The sequence below is a fragment of the Rattus norvegicus genome, chromosome 8 (genome assembly GCF_021556685.1).
Source record: "Rattus norvegicus strain SHRSP/BbbUtx chromosome 8, alternate assembly SHRSP_T2T, whole genome shotgun sequence".
NCBI lineage: Eukaryota > Metazoa > Chordata > Mammalia > Rodentia > Muridae > Rattus > Rattus norvegicus.
Genome location: NC_141541.1, coordinates 124,073,106 through 124,087,129, shown reverse-complemented (window position 1 = coordinate 124,087,129; position 14,024 = coordinate 124,073,106). Strand labels below are relative to the sequence as shown.

Here is a 14,024-nt window from a genome sequence, read left to right as displayed (position 1 = left end):
CATGGGCACACAGACTCAGGATGGCCTCAGTTTCCAATTCATTTTTAATATAAACTGTATGTATCTTGAGTAGAACATCCATGTATTTAGATATCTGGCCCTGTTTGTACAATAAACTCCCAGATTGAGAGAGGGTTCTACACCTTCTCCCTGGCCATTCCTCCTCCCTTCCTTTTGCAAGCTCAGATAGCGCCTCACTGCACAGTCCTCACATGCTTTTCTCCAGCCATCCTGTCCATGGGCATGGTTTCCCACCCCATCTACCACACTGAAGACTCTTGACCAGGAGTCGTCAATGCTTGTCTCAGAACACCAAACGCATCTATTGTTCTCCCTGGAGATCCATCTTCAACATCTCAAAGTCACTACAGCTTACACTCATGCCCTGGACTTCCTTGAACGTCCCCTTCCAATGCTACCCTTCTCCTCTTCTGTGTTCCTGCCCTGTTTTGTTTCAAGTTACTCCTGTGATGACCCACCCAGTAGCTAAACTCTACACTTGGGACTCAACAGATACGCCGCCCTTCCTCCTCTCCTCCACGTACCATTGCATTAAGTCCCAGGAGTTAAATCTCAGACATTTGTCAGATCTACTCTGTCTTCCCCCTTCCTTGGCTTCATCTGGCTTGTTGTGTCCGTCTCCTAATTGTACCTCCTGCTTTCAGTCTCGCCAGTCTACAGTTCATTCTCCACCCTGTCATCTGAACTATGTGTTAGTCACTTTCTTGGTGGCATGATAAAACCTCCTTACCAAGAGCAATTTACACAAAGGAGAGTCTGCTTGGCTTAGAGTTCCAAAGAAGGAGTCCATCATGCCAAGGAAGACACAGAAGCCAGGGCAGGAGCCGAAGTCAGTGTAACCCCATTTCCATCACACACACAAGAAGTTCGGAGAGAGAACAAGAGGTTGAAGCTGCAGGTACTCATCGCCTCCTCTGAGTGACCTTCTTCCTCAAGCAACGTCCTGGGTCCTGAACACTCTGTAACCTCTTCACTGTCACCAACTGGGGACCAAGTGTCCAAATCCCTGAGCCTGTTGGGGGTATTTCTCATTCAGACGTTCATCCCCATACATTGGTGTCTCTCTCCAATGTGATGGTCTTCGGAGACTTCCAGACAACTGGGCTCTTGGAATTTTTACAAAAAGTGAGAACGAGAACAGAAACATCCCAGGGGCAGATGGGCTCCCAGGGCATAGTGCAGCGAGCTTTGGGGGATAACTCAGGGTAGGCACTGGTTAGACTGAAGAGCAGGGGAGCTCGGGTCACACTGTCCTGTCCTAAACAGAGATAAGGCCACCCACTTTCCTACTTAAGATTGTGACAAAGGGAGTCAGTCGTATTGAACCAAAACATACTTAACTTCTGTAATCTTCAAAAAGGCAGGTGTGTTTCATCTTGTGTGACCTCAGGTTTTAAAATCATGTCGTTGAAAGAATTTCCATCTGGAATTTTCCTCTTCCAGGTGTATCGGTCCATTCTCTACCCAGTTCTAAGCTGGGCTGAATCTGCAGGCTTTGAGCTAAGTGAATTGGATGCAAACGAGACACCCGTTTTGTGTCCTGGCTCTAACCTGGAAGGATTTTTTTTGTACTTTTCCTGCTTTTGGTTATTCTTTCTCACAGAATTCCTTCGAGGAGAGCAAAGCCCCATTATCCATAATTTCTTATCGAGTTACAGGGAGCTTGAGCAGAAGCCACCCGGGACTTGAGTGCATGTTAAGGACCTCGATATTGCACGACAATCTTGTTTTACAATTTTCTTATCTCCCTTTCATTTGTTCAGCTTCTGGTCACCAGTGGCTCACCATGTCACCAGACTCCTCAGAAAGAAATCAAAAGACATTGTTCGGTTCCTTATCTCCGGTGCAGGGCGCCTTCCCCAAGCCACGTCTGCTCTGTGACATCATCCGATGTCCATGGTGTCAGGATTGCCACACACAAAAACAATCCTAGAATTATAGTCCTGATGAGCCAGAGTTCACTGTCATTCTCCAGGCATGCCACTTCTCCACTGCTCTAGAAGTCTGATTATTACCAGATGAAAATATGTATTACTCATTTTTTCCAACATTAGGCGACAATATCAATATTAAGATGGAGAATTATAAAAGCGAGCAGAAGATCTTACATGGAATTATGATTCAGTAAACAGCACCCTAAGCGATAAATAGCTTCATAAATCCTTATGAGTTCAATTCCTTAAGTGAATATTCAAGAAAAAAAAATACCGGCCAATTGCAAACTAATACAAGACAGAAAATGCAGAAGTGAAGGGTATGGTTTTTAAAATAGTTCTTTAATCTTATTGTGACATAACAGTTCTTTACAGGGAAATGTTGTCGTGTAAAGAATGAATGAAACATTAGGGGCAAGTCTGTGATTTAGGGGTAGAGAGATATTTAAATAAATATATACATATACAAATATAAAACCTTTACTTTTAGTAATATTGATCTTGAGTTCCAGTAAAGCAATATCATTGTAGAAAGGTCCTAATAGAAATACTGTTGAGGCGAATGAGTGAGTTGGGAATAAATAGGGCATAGAAGACTGAATAATATATTAAAAAGCCATCAGTGCTATAATTTTACATACATGCATATAAGCACACACACATCAGATAAGATAGAGAACCCACACGTTATTTATAAACATGGAGGAAAATTAGCTTTGGTGACACCTTCATGTTATACAGCATCAGTTAGAAGCAAAGTGTCCACCCAAACATTTCAGCACATGTCCCCTAGTTGTGAACCTTCAATTCTGAGAAGGCAGTGGATGAAGGGAGCGTAAAGGAAAGGAGAAGGACTTTATGCCTCAAAGCACTCGTTGTGGTATACTAGACAGCGTTTAGTAGAGAATAGTTAACCAACCACTATTCCTTCATCCACGGACCCAAGAATAGCACAGCACAAAAGCACAGCAGTCTCATACAAGCAGGGAAAGCATTGTTGATATGCTAAGTCAAAAGGCAGGGCTGTGCACTTCCTCCCGTGGAACACAGTGTAACTGCGAGGGGTTACTTACCAAGCAATTCTGTCAAATTCTAACAGGGTGGAGTCTGGAAAGGTGCATCTGTGGTTAAGAGCACTTGCTGCTCTTCAGAGGGCCTGAATTCAGTCCCCAGCACCCACATTAGGGGGCTTACAACTGCCTGTTAGCTTCAGCTCTAGGGAATCTGGGGCCCCCTCCTGGCATTCATGGGTACTGCACACACATGCCAATATCCACATACATATAGATTAAAAGTAAAATCAATCTTAAAATGAAAATACTACAAACCAAGTGTGCCTATTTTTCAAAATGAGATTGAAGTATTTCCTATTTTTTTATCTTTTTATGTGTTTGTATTCCTCAGTTACTAAACAGTAGCCAGAATTTACTATATTAGCGTCTATGTTTCTATTCATAATTACAGATATGTATATATTATGACATGGTATAAATATTAACTCATTTTCCCCTAAGTTTTGAATACAAACTTGAAGTCTTATGAAAAGATGTCAAGGAACTCAGATCACCGTTACCAACATCTTTGGAATTGCTGTCAAAGTGACCCTACTTCACAGTGGGGCTGAGGGGCCAGTCAGTAGGCTGCTGGTCTGTTCGCTGAGGTCAGGCCACTCCTAACTATGGCTTCTTTGCATCTGAAGTCTGAGCAATGCTTGCTTGTTCTTCCCACCCTATGTGATTTACAACGTCCACAGCCCTCTTCTGACCCGCCATTTCCTCCAAAGAAGGATTGGCATTAAACTCGGAGGTGGACCTGTGAATGAAAAGTTACTAAGTGCGTAAAAAAAGTACACTTGAGGGGAGGTCTATGCTTTTAAAGTGCAATATGGGTCATGTGAATGAAAGAGGAATTGACATATTACCACTGATGCCTTCATCTTTTCAGAGAGCTGGGGGTGGGTTCATTGTTCTCGGTTCTTAGAAGGCCAGTTGCAACCACAGGTTCTGTGCCACTTTTCTGGCTAAGGGCTGGTTAGGAATGGGAAGAAAAGTAGGAGGGTATGAGAAAGGGAGCCAGAGAGGGCTCTAGGGTGTGGGTGGACGTGACAGAAGTTACATGTACACATGTTGGAATGCAGTAAATCCATCATTATATATAATTGCAATGTACTAATAAAAACATTACAGAAAGAGTGTGGCTGAGTTGCAGAAGCTAAAGCCTCTGTCATGTTTAAAATTCCTGATATAGTCTCCAACATCCTCCCTCATACACACACACACACACACACACACACACACACACACACACACACACATCCATCCCCAGGTTTACAAGGCCTACTTGAAGTTTCACTTCTCCACATTTCGCGACATCCAATATCATGACACTTTGAAAATAGCCATCCATCCTCTGTTTCATAAGATCTAGCCTTAGCTAGCCTTGGTGGCTACACACAAGGTTCCTGGGCCTGGGGCAGGAAGTGTTTTGTTCTCTGTACCAGGTCAGGATGATAAAAAAAAGTAACAGGCTTTATAACACATTTAACCCATGTGGTGTAAATATGAAGAATATTTATTAATCCCCTCTCAAGTTGCTTCTTTTATTCTCCATAGCTACCACACTTGGGTGGCCTCCAGATGGGTTGTCTTATAAAACTATTAAAACATCTGGGGAGGGCAAGAGCCTCTCATCAACTCCCAAAGGGAGCAATCAAACAGACCAAGAGGAAGGTGGTGATGTTCTGAGACCAACGGGTCCCCATAGCATGCACAGCCTGGAGACTAAGAATCAATTGTCCTCTAGAGTCACAATGCCTGGAGTGCTTGCAGAAAGGGGGTGGGGGGCAGGTGACTGTGGGGCACACATTTGGCTTTTCCAACCTGTAAAGCTAAGACTCTGTTTTTATTTTCCTTTGGACTTCATTGCAATCTCTCTCATGCTCTTTTTCATTCCAAGATTCAATCCCAAGACAGAATTATGGTACTTCACCAGCTGTTGTGTCAGGTAGGAAAATCTAATTCCTTTCAGACTTAATTGGAGGGGAGAGATGGAGCTTGCCTGGTTTTCTCCAAAACTCTCCAAAGCAGTGATTCTCAACAGGGGCGGGCATGAGAAGTTTGCATTTCATTTTGGCAAGGGGAGGGGTGTGCAGTTATGAGTCTGTTTCCTAGGACAATCTGGCTTTATGTCTAGAAAATAAATACTCTGTCTTTACAATAAAAGTAAGATCTCTGAGATGCTTTGCCTATGAAAGATATGCAGAAGACTTAGTCAATGTTCTGTGTATCAGTGGGTCTCGTGGTTTGACAAGGTCATCAGAATTTCTGACAAGCAGGATAAAGATTTTACATTTGTCAAAAAAAAACCTAGCACATATTAATAAAAATAAAGGATTGAGAAGCGCTGCTTTAGAGACCAGAATCCCTCAGAAGTCAGAGTTATCCCTTGTGTTTGCTTGGCTCCTAGGACAGGATCTGATGTGTGTATTCACAAAGCTGTTGAATGAATCAAAAACTTCAGTTCTTTTCTAAGATGTTGTATTTGGATATCGAAAGAGACACTTCTGATTTTTCCATTTTCACAGCAAGGCAGCAGAAGTTGCTTTGAGGATACGTGAGAGTCTTTGGCATTCAGTTAGCAATATTTAATTTGATTTGAAAATGTTAATGGTGCGATTTGGAGCTGAGCATATGTGTGTAAAGAAGTCGGTGCTTTTTAAAAAACTTTTGAAATGCATCCTAACTTTCACTTGTGCTTTGTCGAAAGAGGAAAATGGACACAAGTTTAAAAAAAAACAGACAATTGATTTTTGTTCATTTATTTTAACCAATTGAAGAGAGTAACAAGCATAGAGACTGAGTCTCTGGCACGTTTGATGGTTAAAGACATTCAGATTGAACCAAGAAGGTCATTGCAAAGACTGCATGAAGCCCCGTTCAGGAAGTGCCCAGAACAACCCATGGGGCAGCTGAGCCTGGCAGGCAGAAGACAGCTTTCACTGAAGAGTGTCCCACCCAAGGCCCCTCCACTTTAGTGATGCAGCCTCTAAGGGTAGGGTGTCCTCCCGTCCACACATTTCTTTAGTTATCTGCATGGCTGTACACATATCAGAGCTGTGATGTTCCTGACTGAAGGGCTGACATTGCTTTGGTACTCTTGGTCTCCATTGCTATTGATTAAAACGTCAGGTACCTACCATTTTTATGTGTCTTTTGCATTTAAAACATGTGACTCTCTAGAGGAGACTTGGTTTGCCATTTATAGCTTTTACTGTCTTTAAACCTTTGCCTCTTTGTATGACAAAAGGCATATACTCCTCATAATTAACCAATATTAATAATAACAACAGATAACCCCTCAACCAAATATTCTCTCATCTTTAAGAACACTGTGAATCTTGGCACTGGTGGTACATACCGTTCATCCAGGAATTCAAGAGGCAGAGGTAGGCACATCTCAATAAACTCAAGGCCAGCCTGGTCTACGTGGTGACTTCTAGGCAGCTATATGGTGAGACTGTGTGTGTGTGTGTGTGTGTGTGTGTGTGTGTGTGTGTGTGTGTGTTAATGAATATAACAAGATAGTCACACACAAACAAAGACATCACAGCATAATGAAAATTGCAAACCGATTGTTGGAAGTGTTTATGCTCATGAGTTCCCCTCTAAACTAATCAATATTGGCAAAAAACAAAACAAAACAAAAACAAAAACAAAAACAAAAACAAAACCCAGTGCTTTACCTTGGGAGTTCCTGTATGATTCCACTGAAACTGTCAAGCAGACAAGTGACTAGTTAAACATAATGCCTTAAAAGAAACTTAAGCGTGTAATTGTGTGTTTGTGGGATAAGAAATAAATGTACATAGGAAAATTAAAACCCAAGATCTGGAGCTTGTGAGTCATCTCAGCCATTGGAGTGCTTACAGGAGAAGTCTCTGAGTTCCGTTCCACAGCGTGCACATTAAAAACTCAGACACACAGTAATGCTGTAACTGGGGAGGTAGAGGCCAGCCAATCTAGCTAAATAAATGAGCCACATACTAATGTAATACCCCACCTTAATAAAAAATGTGGATGAATTCCAAGGGAATGATATCCACAGTTGATGTCTCCTTATCCCTACATGCATTTGCATTCATGCATATCTGTGCCTGTACACATGTGCACACATCTGCACACACACACACACACACACACACACACACACACACACACACACCAATATGATATGTGGTCAGTAAGAGATGTATTAAGTTGCCACTAGTGATGTATGAAGGAAGAGACCAAAAGGACACATGGAAAACCACACTTCAGGCCACTTTACACAGTGCTCATCCTTTGGAGATGTGCATGGTGGTTGGGCGTATTGTACAGTTATCCTCTCCTCAGACTTATGCCCAAGAAGAGGTAGATAAAGTTTCAATAAATTGTTGTTAACTGACTTGTAGACAATTTGATTGACTTTTGTCCAACTGAGTATCTTTTGTCCAACTATTGATCATATTAGGAAAGCAAACTGAGTCTGATAAGGTAATAACTCTTTTCCAAATATCCCAACACACCAGTATCGAGCGATTTAGCTAGCTAGCTTTTGCCAGTGTGTGAGCCAATCAAATTGCTTACTATACTGGAGTTCAAGAAATTAACTTAATTATCCATGGAGATAGAACCTAAGCTATTCTTGTTCAATTAATATTTCAAACATTTTCAGTCTGTTTCTGGGTGCAAGGTACTGCGCTAAGTAATGAAGGTGTAAATGTGAATAGAAAGCCCATCTTTAGTAAAAAATAAATCAACATCATAGTTCAATTTTATTTTGCTGTTTCTTTTGATAGTGTTTGAAACAAGAATGTAGAAAGAAGATTTGAGATACAAACAAATGAAGTGCATTTGGAGAAGGACCAGTAAAGCTGAATGGGGTTTACCAGATAGACTACAGCAGGAGATCTATTAAGCATAGAGCACAAGTTACATCAACTCTTAGGATGGGGAACAGTATGGGGGTATTGAATGGTAACCGGTCATTTGAGATTTGAACACAAAATACAGCATTGACATTCATCAAAGCAAGGTCTGCTTGATCCTCCTGTTGAGTAAGAATTGCTTGTTCAGTCATGTGTCATCTGTTTTTCGCTTGTTCATTTGTTTTTATCTAATCTCTGCTGGTAACATACGATAGCTTGCGTTCACCAATGGGAATAGAACTTCCCATTAGGAACGAAAGGCATTAGTTGCAAACATCTTCCTTCAACAATGTAAATCCTTTACTACTGATTGTTCACATCATAAGTAAAAGGTCTAAGTTCAGAAGCTACTTGTATCGGTTTTCAGTTGTGGGCACTTGGGGGACTACCGAACTCCCTGTGACTCATTACCAATCTGTGGAAATACTGATCACCTGAGGTAGTTGTGAGCATTGATTAAGTTAAGCTCTCCACTATGCTTAGAACAGATCCCGGCATAAACAAAGTATTCAAATAGTGTCTGCTAAATAGTAGATTACCTTGGTACAAAAAGAAACAATGGACATAAACTAGCAGAGGTCAGAGAAAGGTTCCAGGAAAATAATTCTCTAAATGTAGAAACAGAGACACATGGGAATTAGCTAAGCAAAAACAAAACAAATAAAATATTTAAAGCAAAACAAAAATACAAAACAAACAAACAAACAAACAACGAAAACAGAGCTGAGAGTTCCAGACCAAGGAACCAACTTATCCTGGGGCTTGCATGGTCAGGGGATGGAAAGTTTGCTAAGCTGCAGATGGCTTAGCAGGACACGGAGACACGGAGAGAGACAGGGAATTAGGAAGTTAAAGTAGATTGGCTGTAGCAGGGTTGTCAGGTGTGGGAACTTGAGCTCTATCCTGATGGCAATGGAAGTCTTTAGAACTGGAGAACGACACAGTCGCCCTACCTATAGGATGGAGAATGTCCGGGAAATGGGCAACAAAACAACCCTAAAAAAACAGAAAAGGGCTAAACACACTAAGGAATCCAGGGAAGAGATCGTGGTGGCAAGTAGTCACATTCTGGGAATGACCATGACATGGACTGCTAATGAGTTTGTGATAGATAAGTGGTGGGTTTGGAATACCCTGGATATTGTAACCAATTGAGTATCAGGATAGACATCAAATTAAGAAAGCATAGGTCTTCAACTCCCACAACTCCATGGCCCACCATTCTACTCTTCAGGAGCTAAGCAGAGAAGGATCACATTTGCTGGGAAGAAGGCCGATTTCTCTGCTGAGTGCGTTGACTTTAAGATGTCTACGCAATGCCAGTAGAGAGGTTAATCGCTGTCTCAATGTGTGTATCTATCTTAACCACTATCTTTCTATGGTGGTGGAGTTTGGGGTTACCATCATGGGATTTGGCTCCATTACCAGGATGAAGGCCATACCTTCTAATAGTGCCACCTCCTGGGCTGAGCATAGACAAACCATGACACCAGGTCACCTCAATTAGCAGACAGATGACTATAGCCACACGTCCTTAATACAGCCTGCATTTCATTTGTCTACTTTTGAGGTTATGATTTAATTCAAATATTCCCTTCCCCCACTGTCAAACCCTCTCATAGACCCTTCTCTGCTCTACTTCAAATTCCTGATCTATTCGTTTCATCAGTTGTTATTGTGTGCATATATGTATTTCCATATATGTCTACATTTGAAAATAGAACTGTTAGTTCATATACTGTTACTTGCATATACATATGCTTTCAGGGCTGACCGCTGGCCACTGGACAGCCAGTTGGTGTGCTCTTCCCTGGGGGAGAGCACTGCTTTACCTGGTAGCATGTAATTCTTTGTGTAGTGTTGAGGCCTCATGGGCTTTTCCCACTCAGTTTGGCATGTTCATCGGTGTCATCCTGATCAGCTCGTGTAAGGGTGGTCGTGTTACTGAGATTCTAAGGTGTAGCTTCTGATATGACTAAGAAACACAATCCCAAGGCGAACTCCCCAGTCCTCTGGCTTTTAGAGTATTTCCACTCCCTCCTCCCAGATGTTCCCCGAGTTTCCTTTCTAAAATAAAATTTAGGGAGAATGTGTAAATGAGTTTCATCTTCTTCAATGACATTGGCTTGACTCAAGAAAAGACTGTGTCTAAGGGAGAGTCAAAGTCCTTCCTCCTCTACCAGGATGCCTGTGGGTCTGCATTTAAACCTGAGACATGGGAAGGGGAAGGCAGTGGGGAAAAGCACAGAATGTGAGCACCCTGTGTTCAGTCTCTGCCATAGACTTTTGTAGATTGCCTGAAACAGAGGAATGGGTAATGATCACTCTCTATGGAGGATTCCCAGAAAGGCACCCACAAGTCCTAACCTATCAACCAAATATGAGGCATTGATGTTGGATTTCTGCACACGGAGTTACGCATAACACAGAGGACCACGACTATGGTGGAGGCTGATGGACAGGCTTGTTACCATTCCACTTGGGAACTCAAGGTCAGACTACTCCATGCAGACACTTACAGGCCTGCTTGCTCCACGTAGACAGTTAGAAGCCAGCCTGGCTGTGCAGGCAGTTAGATATCAACCTGCTCTATGCAGTTAGAGGCCAGCCCGAACTGCATCGTGGGACTTAGTCTCCCTGCCTTCACCCCAAATCACACCAAACAAAACAGAAGGCAGAGCCCTACACAGCTGACTTTGCGGTCGCTGCTAGTTATCGACGGACACATATTTGCATGGGAGAAGAATCCTTAGGTGCAGACAGTGATGCTTAGCTGGAGCCGAGCTTCATGCTGTCCCCCCTTGGGTGAGAATTACTTTTGAAGACTCCCCATATCATCCACAGGCTGGGAGAGAGCACTGAAGCCTCTTGAAAGAAGAAAGCTGTTTCTCAAGCTCTGGGCAGCATGTGTTCTCCTGGATTCCATGAGCTAATTCCAAATGACTTCCATCTCATCCCTTAATTAAAAATTAGGTCCATTAGTAGTTCCAATTAGCAACAATTAACCATTAAATTATGTTTACTGTAAGAGACCCGACACAGTTATAAGTGTTCCCACAAGCCACCCTTAGAAGTCAGTTTCCTCTCTCCCCTCCAACACTGTGTGCTTCTTTGATGTTAGGAAGGGCATTTCTTGAACTAGACTGAGTAATTGCATCTCTTTCTTCGCAATAAGTTGTAATGAGGGGGCGTTTGCTCCACTTGGATATTCGCAACAGATATCCGCAGGCCCTGTACACTACTGTGAAGAACCAGGACAGGGCACCAGAGTGTGCTCATTACCTTTGGAGGGAAGAGTCTAACAGAAGGCCAGTTTCTAGTGAGGGAACACATGGTCCAGGGGGTGACAGGGGTCATTAGTTGTCTGCCCAGCAGGCTGCACATTAAATATGATATGTTACAAGAATTAGACACATAGGTATATGCAAACTAAGACATCGTGTCCCTTCTGGTGTATTTGGGGAATATTGGTTTCAGTGACCTAGTCAAGTGAGTTCCTCTCAAGAAAGATTAAGCCAATAGACACGCCTTACACATGAAAACCATTGTTGTTTAGCTCAGTGGTTTTGTTTGTCTGTTTGTTTGTGTGGGGGTGGGCATGTTGGTTTTGTGGGGCTGTATATGTTTATGCATGAGTGTGTGTGTTTGTGTGAGTGTGAGTGTGTATGTGTATGTGTATGTGTTATGTATATGTATGTGTGTATGTGAATGTGTGTATGTATGTATATGTGTGTATGTGTACATGTGTGTATATATGTATGTGTGTATGTATACATGTGTATATATCTGTACCTGTGTGTATGTATATATATGTATGCGTGTATGTGAATGTGTGTATATGTATATATGTGTGTATATGTGTACATGTGTATGTGTCTGTGTGTAGAAGCAAAGTTGATGCCCAGTGCCTACTTTGATCATTCCCCTATCTACTGGAATGCCGAGTGGTCACCACTCTTACCTGGACACAGAGATCTTATCTCTCATTCTCAGGCTTATAAGGCATGTACTTTATCCACTGACATGCAAGGTTTTTGCACCAGTTCCCCTGGGGATATACTGGGATGTGCAAATTCATACACTTTATTTTAGTGCCCAGTCTGATGTATCTGTGAAAGTCCACACAGTAAAGAACTTCCTCAGGGCCAAATGTCTTTACCACAGAAGCATGGGTGAATCATGCAGATAAAGGCAAACACAGCTACGTTCCCTTAGGCTTCACTTACAAGAGTCTACGAAAAGTGGCTCAGTTGATAAAGCACTTGCCATGCAAACAGGGAATCTGAGCTCATTCCCCCAAACCGATGTTATCAGCCTGGCGTGGCTGCACGTGTTTGTAATCTCAGCTCTGAGGTGGCAGAAACGTGTACATCCTTGGGACTCACTAGCAGCCAGCCAGGCTGAATAAGTAAGTGAACTTCAGGTACACTGTAAGAGCCTGTCTCGAAAACAAAGTCAAACCAAAACAACTCAGACAGTGTAGAAGCATCCTGAGGAAGGACAGCTCTGAGACTGACTTCTGGCCTTCATACACAATACACACACACACACACACACACACACACACACACACACACACATGCACTAACACGTACACAGTACATAGACACAGATACTCACATGTACATATTACATAAACCCAGACACACACATACACAACACACAGACACAGAAGCCCATAACACACAGACACAAAAACAGAACACACAGACACAAACACAGAACAGACACACATGTATATAATACACAGACACAGTTACACATGTACCCAAGACACAGACACATACATACACAACACACAGACACACACATGTACAAAATACACAGAAACACAGGTACACAACACATAGACACACACACAACTACACACCACCTATAGACACAGACACACACATGTATACAACACATAGATATAGACACACACTCTCACACACAGACACATGTAGACATACCACACAAACATACACACAAACACACACACACAAACACACTCACACTCACACACATACACATACTCCCACACACACACATACACACACACAGACACACACAGACACACACACAAACACTCACACACACAAACACATTCACACACACACTCTCACACTCTCACACCCAAGCACTCACACTCACACACACACAAACACACAAAATCACACTCACACACATACACTTACACAAACACACTCACACACATACACTTACACAAACACACTCACACACATTCGCACACACAAACACACTCACACACGCAAACACACATAAAATCACACTCACACATACAGTTACACAAACCCACTCACACACACATACAAACACTCATACACAAACAAACACACTCACACACACTCATACACACAAACACGTACACACACACGGACACACAAGCATACTCACACTCACACACATATACACACATTGATAGCACACACAAACATATACACACTCACACACATACACACACATACACACTCATACACACACTTCCACACACAAACACACACACAAGCACACACAAACACACTCACACTCACACACACAAACACACACACAATCACACTCACACAAACATACACATACAAACACACTCACACTCGCATACATACACAGACTCACACACACATAAACGCACACACAAACACGTACACACATAATCATACACACATGTACACACACAAACACACTCACACACTCACACACAAACACACAAACACACTCACTCTCACACATATACACATACACTTATAACACACACAAACAGGTACACACACACACAAACACACAAACACACTCACACACATACACACACAAACACACACAATCACACACACATACACACACATACACACTCACACTCACACACATACAAACACACATACAATCACACACACATACAAACACACACACAATCACACTCACACACACAAACACACACAAACATACACATACATACACATTCACACACACTCATACACATACACACATACACACATACAAACATACATGCAATCACACTCACACACATACAAACACACACAATCACACTCACACACATACACACACACACTCAGACACTTCATTTATTACTACAACAACAGTCAGCT

At 42.3% G+C, this 14,024-nt stretch overlaps 1 protein-coding gene across 1 annotated transcript in view; it reads left to right on the top strand.

Annotated features, from left to right (window-relative positions):
* Rbms3 (RNA binding motif, single stranded interacting protein 3) overlaps nucleotides 1-14,024 on the top strand; it is a 688,236-nt gene that overhangs the window by 629,827 nt on the left and 44,385 nt on the right. The window contains 1 exon segment of the mRNA NM_001401889.1: nucleotides 4,911-4,958. Within this exon segment, the coding sequence (NP_001388818.1) occupies nucleotides 4,911-4,958 (48 nt within the window).